Below are 21,270 nucleotides of genomic sequence, written 5' to 3'. Positions count from 1 at the left end.
CTACCATCAGTGGTGCATCGGTTAAGATGAAGATCACATTATGTTCTTATTTGTCTAATGTACATAATGTCGATTAGCTGACAACTAATTTTAAAATACAAGAGCAATTTAAAAGGCAGTAAACAAATTTTTAATTGCGGTTCAAGTATGGGTTTAAGGCTTACCAGGTTCTATAGATTTAAAAAAATCTTGTGAACAGTCCCGTTACATTCAGCTAGGTTTTTTATCTGCATTTTATGTACTCTGAATTCTAAATTTATAATTTCCGTTTACAAGAAAAGACTGATTACGTAAATATACAATTCTTTTCCATCGTGTCATTGAAATAAGCGTACATAAACATACTGATAAGACCTACTGAATTTGTTCATAATGGAACCTTCATCTTGGATGGGGTCTGATGCCTTCTTTCTTCTCTTTTTTTCAAGGGTACTTTTACAAATATTTTTTTCTCACATTCTGCATACTAGTATCACATCAAAACTTAAAAAAAAAAAAAAAAAAAAAAAAAAAAAAAAAAAGTGAACACAAAAATGGACATCTTGATTGAATATCACAAGTTCAACTTCTTTTTTCAATGAGTTAATTTGAACATCAATTCCATCAAGTTCTGAAGTTACTGAGTCACTGAGAGCTTTACGTTTCAGTTCCAAACATTTTAAGTCTTTCAACATGGTGCGTTTTGCTTTCTCTTGTTCTTCGTAGGTGTCTTTTTGCCTTTTGAGGACTTCTCGCCTTCGTGACGATGCATTTCGCACAGATAGTGTCAAAGGCTTTGTGACTGCAACGGCCTTCACACCATCTGCTGCTTGGATTCCACCATACACTAACCGCTGAGCAATGAGAGAGTCTTCTGCCACATTCTCTACAAGGCATTCCTTGTTGACAGAGAAGCACCTTTCTACTGCAGCATTACCATGAAATAAGATCAGAAGTTGCTTGAAGAATTTCAGTGTAGCTGGTTCAACAAGGCTGGTTTCGGTGATCAGCTTCATTAAGTACTGGTCAAGTTTATAATCTTTCCTGGAGAAAGCTTTTAAAGTTTCTCTCACCTTGCTTTTTTTCACAGAAGCAAACGTAGTTTTTTTTTTTTTTTTTCAGATCAGCAACTTCCGGAGCCATGTACTTCTAATCCACAAATTCTTCCAGGGCTGAATTCACACGTGAAGAACGGAGGTCCTCATTCAACATCACTTCAGGATCCAAGCAAGTTGCGCCTCTAACAAGCTTTATCTTGAGGGGGCATTTAATACTCAACTTTGTAAATATAGTAACTAAAAACGTTCTGCAGTCATTCCTGAACTGTAGTATACATCAGCTTCTTTCAAATTCTTGCATGCATTTTTTGCTCCAAATCCAATATCAATATCACGGGCCAACTTCAAATTACTTTCTTTGGAAATGTCTAGTTTCATTAACTTTGGAGGACTTGTCATTTCTGCCATCACAAATATACTCTGAGATTTCAGATTTTCATGACCAGTTGGGTAAATAAAGGACTTTTTCATGGCTTTCATGACCACTAAGCAAAATATATGACTTTTTCATGACTTTCATGACCAGTAGACACCCTGTATATATATGTCTGTATTTTCATTTATGTTATATAGTGTCTGAGGAAGGATATGTTAGATATCCGAAACCATTATATATTATAGTTTAAAATATAGTGGGTTTGAAGCTTTGGTCAGTGTTTCTTTTGTTAAAATCAATACTGGACTGTGCATTAGGGATTTTGCTGTGAACAACATTGCATGCGTCTGTTTTCTAAGGATTTTGTCTTTCCTTCAGTCATACTTTACATTCCACTAACTATTTCTTTATGTTCTAATTTTCTTTACCACTGTCTCTTTAGTCTAAAGAGAATGATTGTAAACGTTAAAACTACAATTTGTTATAATCGTTGAGTAGATTAGTAATAATACTTTCCCTCAGTTGGCAATACTGCAAGTGAAATCTGCTTTTCTACCATGTTACGAGGGTGGGTGCACAGTTTCCCCTCAACAACCCATACAGAAGGTAGTTTTATACGTAGTAACTCTATACTACATATTTATTGCATGTAATTTGTTTCCTGCTAGTATGATTTTCATATGAATTTAAAACCATTACTTTTATGATACTTACTGAATCACAATATTTATCAGCCAACCAATCGTTAGCGCAATGAGGTGTACAACCTGTTTTTTCCATTTCTCCGGCCCAGTGATCGAAGCTATCCTCTGTGTCCAGAACGACTAAGCCTCCTCTTCGACAGTCTCCACCGTCCCACATACAATCGGAATTATTGCACGCCTTATCACAGTAACCATCAGCTATCCAACTAGACGGACAATCCTCATGGCACTCAGGAATTGGCCAGGACAAATACACCTACAAACGATAACAATACAAAATGAGCTAGAATGTTACGTTAACCATTCAGAAGTACGACTACTATGAACTAAGCTTAATTGCTAATAGTTTCTGTTTTATTTTTATTATTTTGGAAATTTTCAGCCTCAAACAGAAATAATGATGTCAGGGAACTGATGCGCAAACTCAGTCACCCAGTTAAATGTGCCCCATCTGGCCAATCACAGCCCTTCATAGGCTATAGGTCAAGGGAATTTGATTTAATATGAGTTTTCCTCCTATTAGTGTTTTGCTTACAAAATGTTTGTCATTCAGCTTCATGTTTTATGTGTAGTTGGAACATTGCACTTTACACATTTTATTTACCGAGCATAAATTTTATGGTATCTAACAAATTGAAGTTAAACATTAAAAATACAACCTATTATAATTGTAGGTCAATTACGTTAAATAAAATACAATAAAATCTGTGTAGATATAAATTACGAAATTAATGGAAAAACTAGCCCTTTGACTAGTATTGTTCACGTGACAAAATATAAGGTTTTCTGGCCTCGTCCCGATTCTCGAAAATATTTCTCATCTTGTCTCGATTTTCTCGTATTGTTTTGTAAACTTATGCCTTGATTTTTCATAATTTCTTCTAGAACTTAACAGAAAACTTGCGCGTCACGGAAGGTCCACTGACGGTGTAATATAACAACATTTAAACCATATTTATTATTGGAGTAGATTGTGAAATGACTTGCGTATCTTTAAATGTTGATAAATGCTCTTCGTTGTTTTTGTACAAACACTTTATCAATTTATAGTTTTTACACTATGAATCATACAACACTAAACCAGTATTTGAGGTCTAAGACTTGGGTGAACTAGTGTTACCCACGAGAATCACGAAATTTCTCGTCTTGTCTAGAAAACGAGATAAATATCATGTTTCTTCTCGAAATTGAAAATTTGCTTCTGTCTCGTAGGTAACACTACCCCTTACGTGCGCAATTCTGATTAGAAAACTGTAAAATGTGTGTCAATTGCGAAGCACATCCCTAAATCTTATTTTCTTATTACTCATAAGGAATAAACGTCTTTGTTCAGAGCACAAAGATGAATCGAAGATTTAAAACGACATTCAGAAAGAAACAGAAAGCAATTTCAAATAAACTTGAATAAAATCAAATTGTAACAGTTTGAGATATCAGCTAGTTTGTACTAACAACAGAGCGAGAATAAATTTTTGGGCTAATATATTGACAGAAAATATATTTTCGATGTCTAGTCTTGTTGAAGTAACACAAAAAGAGATATTTTTCCTTCAGGAGAGTGCACTCCCCCTTCTGGATCAGCCACTAATTGCACTATCATTACCATCAACTTATTTTCACTATTTAATGATATACAGTTCTAAAGTACTTAGAATAAAATAAACACACCACTTGGGAGCACTCTCCTTCTTGCAAATAGCATTGACATACATTCTCTGAAAATTCTTTATGTTGTTATCTACAACATATCAAAGAAGTGAAACTTGTTTTCTCCTGAGAATACAAACCACGACAACTGTAACGAACTCAATTTTAAGAGATATTCACAAAGGTACAAATGTAGGTATAATTAATTATAGAACAAACGCATTAGAACGTTGTTCTTTGTCAATGTCACTTGTAATGCACAGTTAAAATAAAATTAAAAGTTGACAAAAGAATGTTATGGGGAAAATGTTTCTCGGTGACTTTTGAGTATACAAGACTTATAGGATTTATTTGATATTGAACAGTTTCAACAATGGAAATATTAACTAGTTCAATATCAAACAAATGGAAAAACCTTTAGTACACCGAAAGAAGGATACTGTTTTTATATATAAAGCGAAAGAACTATCTATTTCTATAAGTATATTACAAATTTTTAATTCTGTTAAAAATGAAGCACGCAAACTTTGCTGAAACAGAAAAACGATTTTCTATTTGATAAAGTTACTAAAACGATGGTCAGACAGTCAAGTAAATTGTAAAAATGAATACCACTCATAAGCACTCTTTACGAAATAATTACAAGGAAGAAAAATTTACACACATTAGTCGAATCCACGGATATACTTGGCAAGCTTCCAAATATTCGTAGTTTATTTTGAATGTTCGAAGCTGTATCACATATAATATCAATTTCTCTAAACACATTCCAAAAACTGAAGGATATGCACTTTCTTAAAGGAAAAAGAAAGAAAAAATACTTTTTACGGTCACATCGAAAATTCGGAAATATTAGAATATTGAAATGACATTTGATAAGAGGTTAACGAAATTCTATTTTTGTACACATAATGATTCTCTATGACGTTTTCACGAATAAGATAAACTTCAGTTTATTATATTTTACCTCTACGTTAGTGTCATCTCCTTGAATGTAAACTTACACACAAAATATAAAATAAAAATTCGTCCTTTAACTTAACATACCATTTCCGATTTCTGTGGTGTTACAAGCGGAAAGCCACACAAACTGCCAGCTAGGATGGTTAATTATATGATGCGTACAGACCCGATGATCATTCTATTACGAAATTAATGTTCTAACCATTAAGTCACTCTGCTCTATTATGTTGCTTATTGTCCCATAAAAGAAAGAAAACAAAATCTCTTATACCGTATACTTCCATAAAATACATGAAAGTCAAATTTCTATTAACACTGAAAATTACCACTTACTTTCTGACCATATTCTTGTGAATAGAAATCATCTGGCCAAATTTCTTTTCCAAAGAAAACGTCATCATTCAGGTACAGAAACTTTTTGGACAAGCCTGGAATTCTGATTTAAAACACAATTTTAAAATATATATATATATAAAAAAAAACATATTTCTTTAATGATGAAACATTACACATATTATTAAAATATGATTAGAAGTATGTACGCATTAGTACAGTGATGAGCAAACCTTATTAAGAGGGGCCCAAAGAAAAAAGAAAAAAACTTTCGGCGAGCCATTATAATTTATTTAAAACAAAAATAGTGCATTTTAGAAAATTTTTGTAATGCTAAGCCCTATTAAAGATTGTAAAGGAGACTGTGATAATTTCAATTGTGAATGAATTTCTAAAAGTTTCTCCTAATTCTTCGAACTGGGATGTGCTGATCTTGTCGCGAGCCGAAGTTTGCCCATCATTGCACTAGTATATGCTACGTGATGTAATATTACTTATTTTCCATTAAAGGAAATATGAGTCAGCTAATTGCACTATAATTTACCTTATACTTAATTTTAATATTTGTTTGTTATTAGCCATTACAACTACACTATGAGGTACATGTAATAAATAAATAAATAAATAAATAAATAAATAAATAAATGTACGCAAGTTGAGCATCTGCAGGGGCATGCCCTAGTAGTCTGTGCTTGTAACATAGATAGAATCGTACGAGTGAAGTTGAGTACGTGCGAGTAGCAGTTAAGATGAAACAGCTGCCGTGATGCAAAATCCCACCAAATGTGAAATGAGATCTGCCACGATTTCTGAACGCCAAACTACAGAACGCAGCTATCGGGAATTGTGTGTCATTTACGGACCCACAGTAATGAGTGAAGGGAAGATCACGTAATGGTGCAGAGTTTCGGGAAGAGCGTTCAAATGTTTATGCCTATGCGCGTAGCGGAAGGTCTAGTGTTCAGATAGATGATCTGATGGAATGCGTTAACAAGAAAATGCCTTCAAATCGCTGATTCTCAATAACTGAACTTGCCAAAGATTTGCAGAAGTGTCTGCGAAAACTTCTTATTGCATCGGATTGTGATTGATAAACTCAGTAATCACAAACTGTGCAATGTGGGTGTCAAAACTGCTGACAGACGCCAGCAGAAAGCAAAGAACAGCTGTATGTGATTTTTTTTTTTTTTTTTTTTTTTTTGGCTCGCTAGGAGCCAATTTAATGGAAACTGAATCACGTATTGATCCTTTTATATATATATATATATATATATATATATATAAAATAGTTTTATCGAATGAAGTCCAAAGAGTGAAAGTAGATCGGGAATCAAACCCTAATCTTCAACTTCCGGGCTAGTGTGCTAACTCCTACGCAATATAGTCCACTTTTGACCAACCACACACTTCCAATTCTGAAGTCTGTGCTTAGCTATGTCATTTAGTGTCTATATTACTTATCATCTATGACAGTTAGATATTAGATATTAGACATTATTTCAATTTTCCGGCTCCTGCCAAGTGAACTTTGTGGTGGACAAACACCGTGTGCGTGGGTTTTCTCATAGTTCTCCCGTTTCCTCAAACTTACTTCATTCCACCATTTCATTTATTTCTCATCATCACTGTCTCCTTTAGATTAGGCGGCATAAGTGGGACGTAAAACTCAAAAATTTCATTTTCATTATTTTAATTCTAAATTATCCTTTATAACATTAAGTGTTCATTAGTAATAATAATAATAATAATAATAATAATAATAATAATAATAATAATAATAATAATAATAATAATAATAATAATAATAATAATAATAATAATAAAACGTGGTCTGACAAAGCATATTAGGAGTTGTGATATAGTCCATATGATTTACATGCCTGAGCACCAACCTTAAAAATGAAAATGTATGCGGACTCGATAATGTTAGTGTAGCATAAACATGGGTTCGATTTCTGGTCCAGACTCGCACTTTTCACTCTTTGAATTTCATTAAATTCGTAATTATTGAGTGTAAGGAAAGTCAGTTACCTCCATTTATTATAAGTAATATAGTCTTAATAAACTTTAGAAAGTACGTTATTAAATAGAACACACTTTTCATATGTGACAGTGACGCACACTAAAAGAAATGAAGAAATCATCTATTAATGTAAATAGTAATTCGTTCACTTTTCCTTATACTTACTCATTCATTTATTGCCACGATTTTTCTTATTATTTATAACATCAACTACTTCATGCGCTATTGAGAATGTTTGTAGCGCACCAAATGAAATTATTGTGTAAAATTTCACCAAGGTTTTTTTTTCGGGAATTACCAGATACATGATTAAGTTTCCAAATATGAACAGTCTTCATCTGTTTGAAGTCCTTCTTGAACTCCATTATTACTTTCGGGTAGAACTGAAGAGGTTTCAAGATAAAGACGAATAATCCAAGTTTCTTTATTAATTTCATTTCTCTCTCTCTGAATGAGTGTATACCTTGTTTTTGATTAGTTGAGTGTCTTCCCTAATTATTCTGCAAATCCCTATTGTCATATTATTTTCTACCATTGTGGATGAAATTTTAAATAGGAAAATACAAAAACCTTCCGGAATCTGGTATGTTTTGTTTAATAATTAAATTTAATAAATGAAATGCAAACTACAACTGTAATACACTCTTCAACACGGAAAAAAATCTTCATCACACGTTAATATACATACTTTTTCAGGAACTTTTAAAGAAACAGTAAATAATTTTGGCCAGGTTTTGTTTAATTGTATTAATATTAAAGCAAAAGTTGTATCAATACCCTACAAATATAACAGACACAGCTCACATAAAAAACTTAAAATACAGAAATAATGTTTATATTTCATATAAGAAATTGCCTTATCAAAAGTTTTCTTTAACATATTGTTACACTAAGTTGTTAAAATTAGAGTACCTGTGTAAATGACTTTCTATGGCCGGACTGCTGAAGGTTGGTAAATGAGATTTGTTTGGAAAAATTTCATCATGGGTAACAATTGTCATTCTTGGGTTGTCCAAATTAAGCCAATATGGAATTTGTCCATTAGTAACAATAAATACATGGCGTATCCATGGAGCATACTTCTCTACTGATCTCAATGAATACCTAAGTTCCTACGGAGAAATGTAATTGTGAATCTCTGTAAGTTGTAAGAAATTATATACAAAAAGACTAGATAGAAACAAACCTTATATAAAATTACAATTTAGAAATACAGTAGAACCCCTCTCGTCCGCCCTTGGCTGGTCCGCCACTCAGATTGATCCGCCCGTGCTCGGGCCGAACCTGTTCCGACTCGTCGGTGACTCACGAGGCCCATTGTCGTTTACTGCCATCGCGGTATTGTTTACTTCTGTTACCGCATTTCCGCTTTAGTGCTCAATCATCACTTGTGTCGTTTCTTTCGTTTTGAGGTGTGTTTTCTGTACTGTATTGTGCAGTTTTAAGTGCTTACTGTTCGTTTGTTTTTACTGTAGAGAATAATACAGTCATTTTTGAATTCAGAAATTTATTATACTATAAATCCGTATTTTCCCGTATTTTATGATAATCCGACCTTTTTTGCGTTCCGCCCATACTCCCAGTCCCGAAGGTGACGGATTAGAGGGGTTCTACTGTACAAGGAAATAACCTAATTAATTTCGAATTGGAAATATTTTATGAAACCACCTTAACTGGTGTCGAATTACAGACATCATCAGTGGCACATCATTTAAGAAGACATGTGAAGATTACATAATAATTTAATAAGTAAACAAAACAAGCAAAGTATTTTTTTTTTTAAGTGACAAATCAACAAAGTAACAGAAAACATTTTTTAAATAGTGTTTGATTTCATCGGGTACATGTTATTACTTTTTAAAATTATTTATTTGAATTAGTATTTAGCTGATTTGTTAAAATATTTAATTTTCCAAAAGATCCTAAAAATACGCCATTGCTGATGTTTGTAATTCAGCATATGAAGAAAACATTCATAAAATGCTTCCCTATTCCGGATTTAAGTCTCTTCCTTTTTATATTGCATTGCGTATCAGACAAAAATATAACTTATTAATTTAATAAAGCCATAATTATGAGCTAGTATTTTCATTAATTACATTATACGTTTTCAACTTAATGTTTCAGTACGACTATTTCAATTCGATCAAGTGCGAATATTTTTTCAAAATGTATTTGATATGTAGTAATGCAAATCATATCTTAGTTTTAAAAAATGACAAGTTTTGTTAAATAAATACTAAACTGCAAGTTAGCGGAAGTTGATCAAATTGTGAGATTTTTTTTCCTATCCCTACACAGTATTTGTAAATTATTTCATAGAATTATGTCAATCTTTAGAGTACATTCCTATTGTACAAAGAAACACATTAAAATAATTCTCAATCACAACAACAACAACAACAACAATAATAATAATAATGAAAAACGAAAATTAGAGCAATTTTGATAAATATGATGGTAATACAGAAAAGGTATAAGTTAGTTAAGCATATACAGCTTAAACGAGAAATTACTTACAGAACATAAGTAATGACATTGACTATACAGGAATACTAAGAAGGTTAATTATTAGTACAAATTCTACATAGCTTATTTTATTTTGTTGCATATCTCTGGAATACGGTGGCTCATGTTATAGCGCTACCCCTGCGAAAGGTCTGTGATTCTATCCAGACCAAGTTTATAGTGAACATCATAGTGTCGTCGGGATTCTACAGTTATCTTCAATTTCCATCATAATTCAATCCTTTCCAAATAATATATGTACTAGTTGATATCACATTATATGTTCATGATAAAATAAAACATTATAAAATAAGACCTTCTAAATAATTATTAAATTTCATACAGGATGGGTAAATTGTGTTAATTTATATTACTTGATTAAAATATGAACATTTACAAACGAAGAATACGAACATTTTAATTAATTATAATTATCATTTTCAAACGCAAAATACTAACACCCTTGCACAAGAAAGAGCCGAACTAACAAAGTTGTAGCCTATAAAATCAGTAATTATTCCTCAAAAGAATACTGGTATCTCTTCATTGCAATACGTACCTCCTTGTCCTCAAATCTTGAAGGAGAAAAGTCCTCAAAATTTTTAATCACAGGTAACTGTACAATTAAATATGCATTGTTTACACTTGCATATTTTCCATCGATTGTAAGGTTAACGGATGCCTACGAAAGAACATAATGAATATAAGACTAGTACAAAACATCAATTTTTATTTGTCAACTAGTTTCAATAGCTGCTTAGCAATAAATGAAACCTCTAGAATTTAATGTGACGTAGCCTACAACTAGCGACAGCTGTGTTTCCACCTTTAAATCGAAAATTTAGCAAATAACTTAAATTTTCATTGAATTTTTGTAACTTTTTGATCTAAATGAATCATTGCTTAATTAATAATACCACTGCTTAATTAATAATACCACTGCTTAATTAATAATACCACTGCTTAATTAATAATACCAGATAAAACTAAATGTAAAAAAGCCAAGAAAGACTACAAGGATTTCCAGATTTTGGTCATTGTAAGAAACAGATGTAATTAAAACAAGTATCTATGATTAAAACCTTTGAATGTAAGGTCTCTATTTATTTATGAAATGGAAGCAAAATCACCTGTATCGCTTCTGAGAAAGAAATGTGAAAATAAACTCATCCGCAAAAGAAAACTATCCCTTGCAATTTTTTTTATAAGAAATAATTTACACAATATAATAGAGTTATTAATGAAATAATTTTATGAAACACAAACAAAATGGCATGACTCGTTATTAAGAATAAACTACCCCTTGTACATGTTTCAATCCGGGTTTGCCCAAGTGGGCCCAGCCCGAAAAAACACCGGCTTTTTTCGGGTTGAACCCATCTGAAAAAACTCACCTTAAAACCCCCCTGGGTTTTTGAGCTTTTCGTTACTATATTATTGGTACAAAACTAGGGTGATTACATTGGAAGTGGTTTTTATCAGGTTTTGGACTTTCCTTGGATGAATTAGGTGCTTTCACGTTAAGGTATACAACATTCAACGTAAAACCTTTATAAAGTTCTGAATGCACCGAATGGATAATTTAAAAAAAAAAAAAAAAAAAAAAAAAGCCATACCTTAGATTTAGATTATTATAGAACAAATTAATGTATGGATTATGCTTATAGCCTATTTGAAGTGCAATATGCAATTTTATATTCTAGAAAATACTTTCCGTAAATAGTGTGCTAGCCTACTCGGCAACGCCGAAGGACGTTATCCCTCATGTCTGATGGGTTTAGGGCCATAGATGCTGGTACTACTAGTAAATATGTAGTGTATTAACAAAACTATTACTTTATTATTACCTTTGATGGTAACACAAGTATTCTTCAGTAAAGTTTGGTTTTACAACAACAGTTTAGTTCAGTTATTTGTTGCTACTTTTCAAATAAGCATTCTGTAGAATCAACAGCAGCAATAGCGTAAAAATTCTTGTCAAATTTAAGAAGCTTAATGCTCGGAGTTTCGAAGAGTACGTAACGCTTACTATTTCAAGTGCTGAATTCAAACTTCCATACTAGGGGAAGTTTCAATATACTGTACAGTAAAGAAAGCTTGCATTTTCAAATAATAATAATAATAATAATAATAATAATAATAATAATAATAATAATAATAATAATAATAATAATAATAATAATAATCATAATAATAATAATAATAATAATAATAATAATAATAATAATAATAATAATAATAATAATAATAATAGTAATAAAAACCTTTGTCGCGAAAGAAGTGCTCGGGAAATTCCCGCAATTGAACGCACAAAGCATCGGAACTGAATACTTCAACAATAAAACTATTTGAAAAAAATAAAATGAAATCTTTCAGTTTTACGTCCCACGATTATGCCAATTAGGCTAAAGGAGACGGTGATTATGAGAAATGAATGAAATGAAGAAAGTAGGAGGAAACGGGATAACCCCGAGAAAACCCACGAGCATGGTGTTTGTCCACCACGAAGTCCACATGGCGCAAGCTGGGATCGAACCAGGGACTCCAAGCACCAGAGGTGAACGTTCTACCACTGAGCCACCGTGTCCCTAATAAAACTATTTATTTTACGTTGTATGATATTTAGTTTCATTTAAGACATATTGAAACATTTACTTTATGAAATATGAATTATACAGGGTGTTTCAGAACAACACCGACAACGTTTGAGAGATGATTCCTGACACCAAGATAAGACAAAAAGTATAGACCAACCTGGGTGCACAAATGATTCCTTTCGGAGTCATAGGCTGCCGAAAATATAGAACTTTAAAGGTCTATAGCGCAAAAACTCCGGGACCTACCGTAGTCGGGTCAAGACTTCACTTAGGAACTAAGATGTGCACTATCCAAAAATACATGTTACAGAATCCTGCGGTATTCACGCAACAATTTTTATAGAGGGAGTTTTGCTACGGGCATATAATTTGAAGTACTCACCAACTACCTCTATAAAAATTGTTGCGTGAATACTGCAGGATTCAGAAACATGTATTTTTGGATAGCGCATATATCAGTTTCTAAGTGAAGTCTTGACCCGACTTCAGTAGGTTCCATAGTTGCGGAGCTATGGACCTTTAAAGTTCAGTTTTTATGGTTTCGGCAGATTATAACTCCGAAACGAAGGACTTGTGCATCTAGGTTAATCTATACTTTTGTCTTATCTTGGTGTCAGAAATCACCTCCCAAACGTTGTCGGTGTTGTTTTGAAACACCCTGTATATTTGTTGATTGTTTTAAATTAATATTCTGGGAGAACGGTCTTGCAACAAGTGCTCGGGAAATTCCCGTAATTGAACGCGCAAAGCATCGGATGTGAACCTCAACAATAAAACTATTTATTTTACGCTAGAAAATATTTAATTTTATTTAAGACATTTTGAAACATTTATTTTATACAACATGAGTTATAGATTTGTTCTAAATTAATATATTTGGTGTTCATATTTGGCGACTGTCTCTGAGGCCATTGGATGATTCGATCAACATTGTTCGTTCGTCTACCTGTACCACACATACAACAGGGTACTATTTTCCGTCTTTTAAGTTCAAATTTTCAGGGTACCAGCACGAGACACACTAAATTTCCTGTACACATTTTGGCGGCATACCAATGTAAAATTTTAAAATGGCTGCCATTTATTTTTTTCAAAATAGAGGTATCCACGCCGCAATTTTCGATTTTTTAAGTTGAAATGTTCAGAGTAGAAGCACAAGACACACTAAATTAACTGTATATATTTTGGCGGCGATCCCACGCAAAATTTCAAAATGACCTTAATTTTTCAAAACAGCAGTGAATAGAAAATTGTTGCAAGTTGTGACAATGATAATCTTGAAATATAAATCACATTTTAACACTTTTACCCCAAAGGCATTGAAATATTTTGAAAAAACCCAATTAAACCCGAAAAAACCCATATGGGCCAAGGTGGTTTTTTTTTTTTTTTTTTTTTTTTTTTTTTTTTTTTTTTTTTTTTTTTTTTAAACTCGGGCTTTTTCAAACCCTGGTTTCAATACAAATGAGTTATGACATAATGTCAATTTATTAACAAAAAATTTATGAAATATGAAAAAAAATCGCCAGAGTATTTTTTGAGAAAATCGTTCCAAAAGAATAAACTACCCCTGGTAGATTTTTTTTTCAGCACAAATGAAATATTTAGTTATGAAATATGAATAAATGGCATGACTCTTTATTGGGAAAATCGTCCGAAAAAACTCACCTCCAAGAATAAACTACTCCTTGTAAATATGTCAGCACAAATGAGTTATGCCATATTTTCATGTTATTAATTAAATATATCTTTATTAGATATGAGCAAAATCTATTGCCCAGTTACCTTTCAGAAAATCGTAAAAACAGAGGTATGAATGGGGCTGAAGTAGGACTTAATAGACATTCAAAGTGCTGCTATTCATCTCACCGACTCCGAAAGTATAGACTCTATATTAATATAAGTCGTTTTCGATCATTTTATACGTTATTCCCCTTGACCCTTCCTAGGTGTGCTAGGTCGTCTTAACCCTACTGCAGGATGAACTTCAGTCATCGAAACTGCTATCGCTAATCGCTAATTTACTATTTTAAAGTAAATGAAATATCTTGCCGAATTTTACATTTCCAGGAATAAAGTTAGCAAACACCCCGAAACAAAATGGTAAATACGCCACTGTCCACCCCACTTCCCATAGCTGTGCTAGAGGGTCTTATCCCGACAGTACTCTTTTCCAGACTGTAATATGTGTAGGAGGTTTGATTAAAATTGCTCCAGGAGTTCCAGAGATATGCTGGAACACACACACACACACAGACACAGACATCCATCTTTATTTATGCAAATACAGATGAGAGAGAGAGGTAGCAACCAAAGCTTCACTACTTCCATATACAAAAGTACTTCAGAGTATTGAACTAAAAACCTATAGAAAGAAGTTCTGTTCTGCCTACTTTGCTTAAGAAAATTTAGTCTTTTAAAGTGACTTGTGCGGATTGTGAACTTCCTGTAGACATGGTTTTGGGATTAGTGAGTTTTCTGTCTGGAACCACGATTCGATTTTGCATATTCTGTATATACCTTCATGTTCTCTTTGTGCCTTTGACTGTATTTCAAGAACGTAAATCCCATGCTGTAATGAGAATATTGAGAAGTAACCTCCGTAAAACAAATAGTTGCAGACAAATACAATACACACACTTACTTATTTATTGCTATAACACAATTTTCTTAAATTGTATTTAACATTCACATATAATATACTGACGTTCTGTCAATATCCATCACATCTCAGATGTTATATTTTAAACATAATAATTACTTATGTCCTGAAGTGATTATATGAATATATATACAACTGATTTATTTCAATGTAATTACTTTACATAAATATTCATGCATTGAAAAATATAGTATTACATACCAAAAATTTTGATCGAAGCTGGAGTCGAACTCACGACCTTAAAATTAGAAGTCCCGCCGGTTACGACTGAGCTAACGTGACCACTCTTGTCAAACTCCTTCTGAAGAAATATACCTGAATTTCCAAGACAATGACATTCATACCCATTGCAAATGCTGATTTTTCTCCTTTGTGTTTCATATTCTATTATGGATGCGAGAACTATTTCATTGTCCTTCCTTTCATTGGAAATATTCTTTCACGTATGGAAATGTAGGCGACAAAACAAACATGTATTCACATGTATACATAGTTCCGAAATACTGTATCATTAAGTATTTCAATCAATGTTTAACATTTCAACATGTCTTACTAGACTTAAAAGAAGAAAGAAAAGCATATCTGGACAATTTTTCTCGATTGCGAAGGTTGGCTTGGGGGCTCAAACCTTGCATCTTTGGTTTACTGTTTCTAAAGATAGCAGAAGTTGGATTTAAAAAATTTTTACCTCAAAGCAGCCACAACCAATGCGCTCATTCTCTTCGGAATAGGGTGTACATATTACTGCACTTCAGATTTTATCTCAATGTTTACCATTATCTAATAATTTTAAAACTGGTTATTGAAGTGGAAGATATACTATACCTTACGAAGGGTATCTGCCGTTTGCTTGCTGTAAAACTGAATAACAGCAAGCCCTTTCTCGGAATATAACCAAATGCTACGAACGTCATCTTGGATACCTTTCGCTAGTTTTTCAAATAAAGTCTTTTCATTAAGTCCTGAGTGAACTCCACTCAAAATTACTGCATCTACGACTAAGTATGAGTTTTGTACCGAGCTTGCTGAAAGAAAAAGCGATAGTATCGTCTTATTAAACCAGACGAATACCGAAAACAGGCAAAGATATAAAGCTGCTGCTATTATTCTACTATTATTCAAAGTAGAAAACACCTAAGTAAAAAGCAAGTTCTTTAATCATCATCTAAAGAAAACACACACTTGAATAGAGAGTTGAGAAAAAGACTCATAAAATGCTTCGTGTGAAGTGTTGTATTGTATGGGGCGGAAACGTGGACATTAAGTAAAAGTGATGAAAAACGACTGGAAGCATCCGAAATGTGGATGTGGAGAAGGATGGAAAGAATTAGTTGGGTCGAGTGGAAAACGAATCAGTGGGTGTTAGAAATGGTGGGGGAGAAAAGAACACTTTTAGATATTGTTAAAAAGAGGAAGAGAAACTGGTTAGGGCATTGTCTAAGAAGAAACTGTATCATGAAGGACGTCCTAGAGGGTATGGTGGCGGGAAAGAGAGCGAGGAGGCGAAGGAGACTACAATTAATGGATTATATAAAAACAGGAAGATCATACGTGAAGACGAAGAGGTTTGCGGAGGACCGTGGAGCATGGAAGCTTATCAGTTGCTGCAAGTGACTGCCAGTAAGGGCAGAATACCTATGATGATGATGATAAATATAAAACTATTAGTTTTATACGTAAGAAAAATTAGTTTATTTTGCTCAGCGATTAGTTTATTATCTAATTATACTATTTATAATGTAAAATGGTTTACGAACTATGTCAGTACATTGTAAATAAATAAATAAATAACAGAATAAAATTCAGGGATACACCTCTCTTTCTATCCTGTTTTAACATATTTAATATATTAATGAAAACCAACATTCTTGCAATGGTAACCAAATCAGCATATTTTATTCTTGCACGTAAAATCTAAAATTATTATTATTATTTTTTCATTGGTTCTTGATGAACATGTATTATTTAATCGTAGCGGTACAGAATTTGAAATTATACATTTCTTTAATTGAGAATGTCATAATTTACCTTATGATTTTACTTATGTAAAATGAAATGTTACATTTCGAAACAAAGAATTATAAAAGAATTCGCAAGAACTAAATGTTGTAACCATTTTCATAGATATAAAATAATTTATCATAAATAACTAACAATACAAAAATCAACTGCTTCTTGTAGGTCTCTGATTCATTTTTTTTTTTTTTTTTTTTTTTTTTTTTTAAGGTCCACCTATCACAACAGCTTAAACCACACCTGTGTAATTGTTTTTGTTTATCAAGGTGAAGTGGATCCCAGCCAACACTTATCTGTTGACTATTCTTTACACTACCATAAGAAATGAGACTAAACTCATATCACGGTTCATAATGTCCTATGACAGACCACAGACTTCTAGTTGTATGATGGACATTAACCTTCGCTTTTCCAAACAAGAATTCGATACCTCTTAATTCAAGAAGTTCCATTCCATTTCTACTTCACTATTTTTCACAAGTTATTTATAATATATTACATCCGCTCGTCCAACCACAACTAAATATCGCATAACACAAGGGTCAAACTTTAAGCAGAAAGACAAATTTGAAAATGGAACCTTAAAAGACCCTTTCAAGTATTATTAGGTGTCTTTTCCATACTGTGAATCCTTTGGTCTGTTCATAAGCACATAGGATTCTGCACAAGGAAGGTCATGATCATAAATAGCCATTAATCTCTACTTTCATTCTTTCTCACCCTGAAGTAAGCATGGGAAAATTCACCCTCAGGAACAAATACAATTACGTGAAGGGATAATTAAATAAAAATATTACAAATAATAGCATGACAATTCAAATAAATAAATATTCAAAAAATGCTTCCTGAAAGCAAATTTTGATGTAAATGGAAAGAAACATTGTTACTTACAAATTAAGTTCAATGAACTAATTAGTACCTGCTGTCCAATATGCATGACGCAACGTGTAATTTATAGTTTGTAATTGTAATGGACGGCCTGTTACCGCAGCCGATGCTTCTTCTACGCTAGGAAACACTAGTAACGTCCAGTTTTTATTTCCATCTACCATTGGAATTTCAATTTTAAACATATCAACAGCAGCACCGAGTGAAGGAGAAGCTGACTGAAGTTCTGCTAATGAGATCTCTGGAAGAAGCCATGAACTAAGAAAGAAAGAAAGAAAAAAAGGTAGAATTACATTGCATATTTATGATTGTCGTGCAGGCACCACTGTATAAAAGGTACATTAAAAGAGGTTTTAGATTAAGTGCTACATCTGTGGACCTAAAAATGGAAAAAAAACTTGGTTTCAAGACAAGAAACAAAAATGTTTATTTACGTCATGAGCTTTACTTTAGTGAATATTAGTAACTTGAATGTTAACATGCACTTTTCTTTACTAATGTGTATTTTCATATGTATTTATTTAAACGATTGAGACTGAATTATTCTAAACCGTTCCGTTTCGTTGAATATTCTTAAATAGAATATTCACACTATTCTATGAATTCAGAAATACAGAATTTCGAAATGTCAAATGACATGTTTGATATGGATTTTGTTACCGCCTGTGGAATTGTGTTGTAAAGATTGTAATTCCTTTCCTAGCACCATCTCATGTTCTGTAAGGCTGAATACAATAGGTGTCATTGGCTATTGGCGACTATTAAGTTATCCAGTTTCGAACATGGTCAATTAAAGAGGCCCAATAACCATGCTGACTATAAGATCCGAATAAACATTATTTTGATATTCAGGAATTATTTAAGTACACTGTGTGATTTATGTTCCCCTCCTTGGACAGGAACTCCATTTTGTCACTCAAGACGACACAAGATCATAGCTGATTAGATGACGGTTTGGACATAAATGTGAAAAAGGACTTAATGTTCTTAATGAAGAAACTTATAATATAGGTATAAACCACACAAACCGATCACTGCTAAAAGAAGGATGGGATGCCTGGTAAAAGAGCGAAATTCATTCTTTGACATATGCTTATCCTGGTATTTAAAACGTTTTGAAGGGCACTGTTAAATTTAGTTTTGATATAAACGTTAGCTTGTAGCATAAAATAGAATACATTGATTCCTATTTACTAAATATGATACTAAACATATATAATCATACTTATAAATTTTACGAAGACTCGTTTAATGCAGTTAAACCTATTGCGTAACAGTATATAAATTAATACAAGTATTATTTAAATACCCGTATTTCACATTTGATGGTATTTCAAATCCACATTTTACTACATAAATAAACCGAGCACTCATTCAAAAATGAAGAAACTCAGAAAACTGCTTCAACAATTATTTGTTTCATCATCAGAATGACGATCTATCGTATGTTACTTCTTATGCTAGAAACCAATACAGTTTAACTTTGTGCCTGCTTTGTATTGCAAATAAAACATACTCTTTTCAAAATGAACAACAAAATTTCAGAAAATTAGTTGCACTAGAAAAAGATATAAGAAATAAAGGCAAATGAGGAAGAAGATGAAGAAAGTAAATACACACAATAGTAAATATACCACAACAAAAAGCAATACACACAATAATATGTTATGTCAATATATACGTAATATTAACGGACATATGGTACAACGGAACTTTTCAAAATATTAAGCATGATAAGTGAAAGTAAAAAGTAATGTTATAAAACAACTTTGAAGATTTAGATGGCGGAATTTTACATAGAAGATATTGAAGAGAATAGGAAGGCTAAAGGGGGTCCCGATCACACGAATCTGGTGCCTATGACTAACACCATCTCATAGATCCACCACAATATCCGCAGCAAGTTCCATGTATCATTGACGAAACCAGATTGCAAAGCTACTCTCTCTCCATATTATTGTTGGACATGTACTGGTCCACGAGCATGAGACTATCTCTTTTGAATAGCTACCTGTTCAGATACGGTGTTTGGAGAATTTCCGTTCCCAAAGTCACTATAAAAAATTAAATTTTACCGGATTTTGTTAAGCGTAACTCCTTAATATGTTGAAATTTTGATACTAATTTGTATCCTAACATGGAAAAGGAAAGGAACAAGACTAGCTTAAAGTAGGTTTCTGATATGAAAAAGATTAAAAAATGCACAATTGTTTTAGGATTACCAGAACTTGAATAATTTTTCGCATGGAAAAAGATGATATTTTTTAAAACCTTACTTCTATTATTTAAGTCAATGTAAAAGCAAGCTCTTTTCCAAGACATTGCCAAAACTCATGGATTGTCTTCCAAAATTACTAGCATTTTCTCATATCTTTTCAAATGGAAAATTCCACTTCATACGATGCTAGAGCCAGTTCTTTGCATATAAGCATTTTTCTATTGCCATTATTTTCACCTTTGATGCAATGCTGCCTAATTCCTTCTACAATTTGTTAGATAATCTGCATCGGCGACTACCCGTCGTATTATTTGGCGACTAGAATCCAGCTTCCCGCACACCTATGACAACTCTCGAACTTAACAAACATGAAGAGGGCACGATCCAACCTTCTACATAAACTTAATGGCTCAATTGATTCGATACAATGAATGATATACTACCATAGGGTCCGCATTCCATACATTGCAACACACTGAGTGCCACAGACAGTTTCAGGCTCCGATATATTTGAACAAAGGAATTGTATATTTATATTATTATTATTTACACATCATTGTAGCATATAAACATGTTTCGAAATTGATAAGCTTACACTCACCCGTGCATTCAACTGAGTAGCACACAATTTAATTGCTAGTTGAATTTTCAAGAAATTGTCATTATCTTGTTTTGATAATGACTAATACAATTAGTTGAATAATAATATCTACTGATGATTCATTCTATACTAACTCTAGCTTAATTAATCTCCTTAACTGAAAATACTAGTTAGTACAAGTCAGAATTTCCGAGGTATTGCTTGTTGTTGCGTAATACATCATATAAGCTCTTGATGCCATGGTTGAAGAAGTTTTCTTGAATAATAATAATAATTAGAGAAAGGATGTTTACGCACTAAAAACAAGGAAAATAGGCAGGCAAACAGGCACTCAAAATTTAAAAATAAGCAGTAAAATAGGCATTAAAATGAACTCGAAATAATAGAGATAAATACTCAAAACAATTAAAAGATAATTTCAAGTCATAGATAATGTTCAAAGAATACAGAAACATACCTGTTTGTTAATATCTTCTTTTACAGTATATATAAAAACGAACCTTGACATGTATTCCACGTATATTTGATAAAAACATTATCTAAAGCACTTTATCACTACGCATAACAGTCCAAATTTTATACACTTATCAGTACACATAGCAGCCTAAAGTTTTACAGCATTTTACCAGTACACGTAGCAGTCCAAAGTTTTACGACATCTTATAACTACAAACCACACTTATATTTCTCGGAAGAG

The 21,270-nt window shown here is 32.5% G+C and overlaps 1 protein-coding gene across 3 annotated transcripts in view; it reads right to left on the bottom strand.

Annotated features, from left to right (window-relative positions):
- The window catches only part of LOC145662696 (N-acetylglucosamine-1-phosphotransferase subunits alpha/beta-like), a 108,644-nt gene that overhangs the window by 64,546 nt on the left and 22,828 nt on the right, over positions 1-21,270 (bottom strand). For all 3 annotated transcript variants that reach the window (XM_081728540.1, XM_081728538.1, XM_081728539.1), the window contains 6 exons: positions 17,786-18,012; positions 15,676-15,875; positions 10,151-10,273; positions 7,996-8,195; positions 5,061-5,163; positions 2,128-2,373 (listed from right to left, as the gene is read on the bottom strand). In XM_081728540.1, the coding sequence (XP_081584666.1) occupies positions 2,128-2,373; positions 5,061-5,163; positions 7,996-8,195; positions 10,151-10,273; positions 15,676-15,875; positions 17,786-18,012 (1,099 nt within the window). The remainder of the gene's footprint in view (positions 1-2,127; positions 2,374-5,060; positions 5,164-7,995; positions 8,196-10,150; positions 10,274-15,675; positions 15,876-17,785; positions 18,013-21,270) is intronic.

The sequence above is a fragment of the Thermobia domestica genome, chromosome 10 (assembly GCF_964235325.1).
Source record: "Thermobia domestica chromosome 10, izTheDome1.hap1.1, whole genome shotgun sequence".
Taxonomy (NCBI): domain Eukaryota; kingdom Metazoa; phylum Arthropoda; class Insecta; order Zygentoma; family Lepismatidae; genus Thermobia; species Thermobia domestica.
Note: the sequence above shows the minus strand (reverse complement) of the source record. Positions and strands in the feature narration are given on the sequence as shown.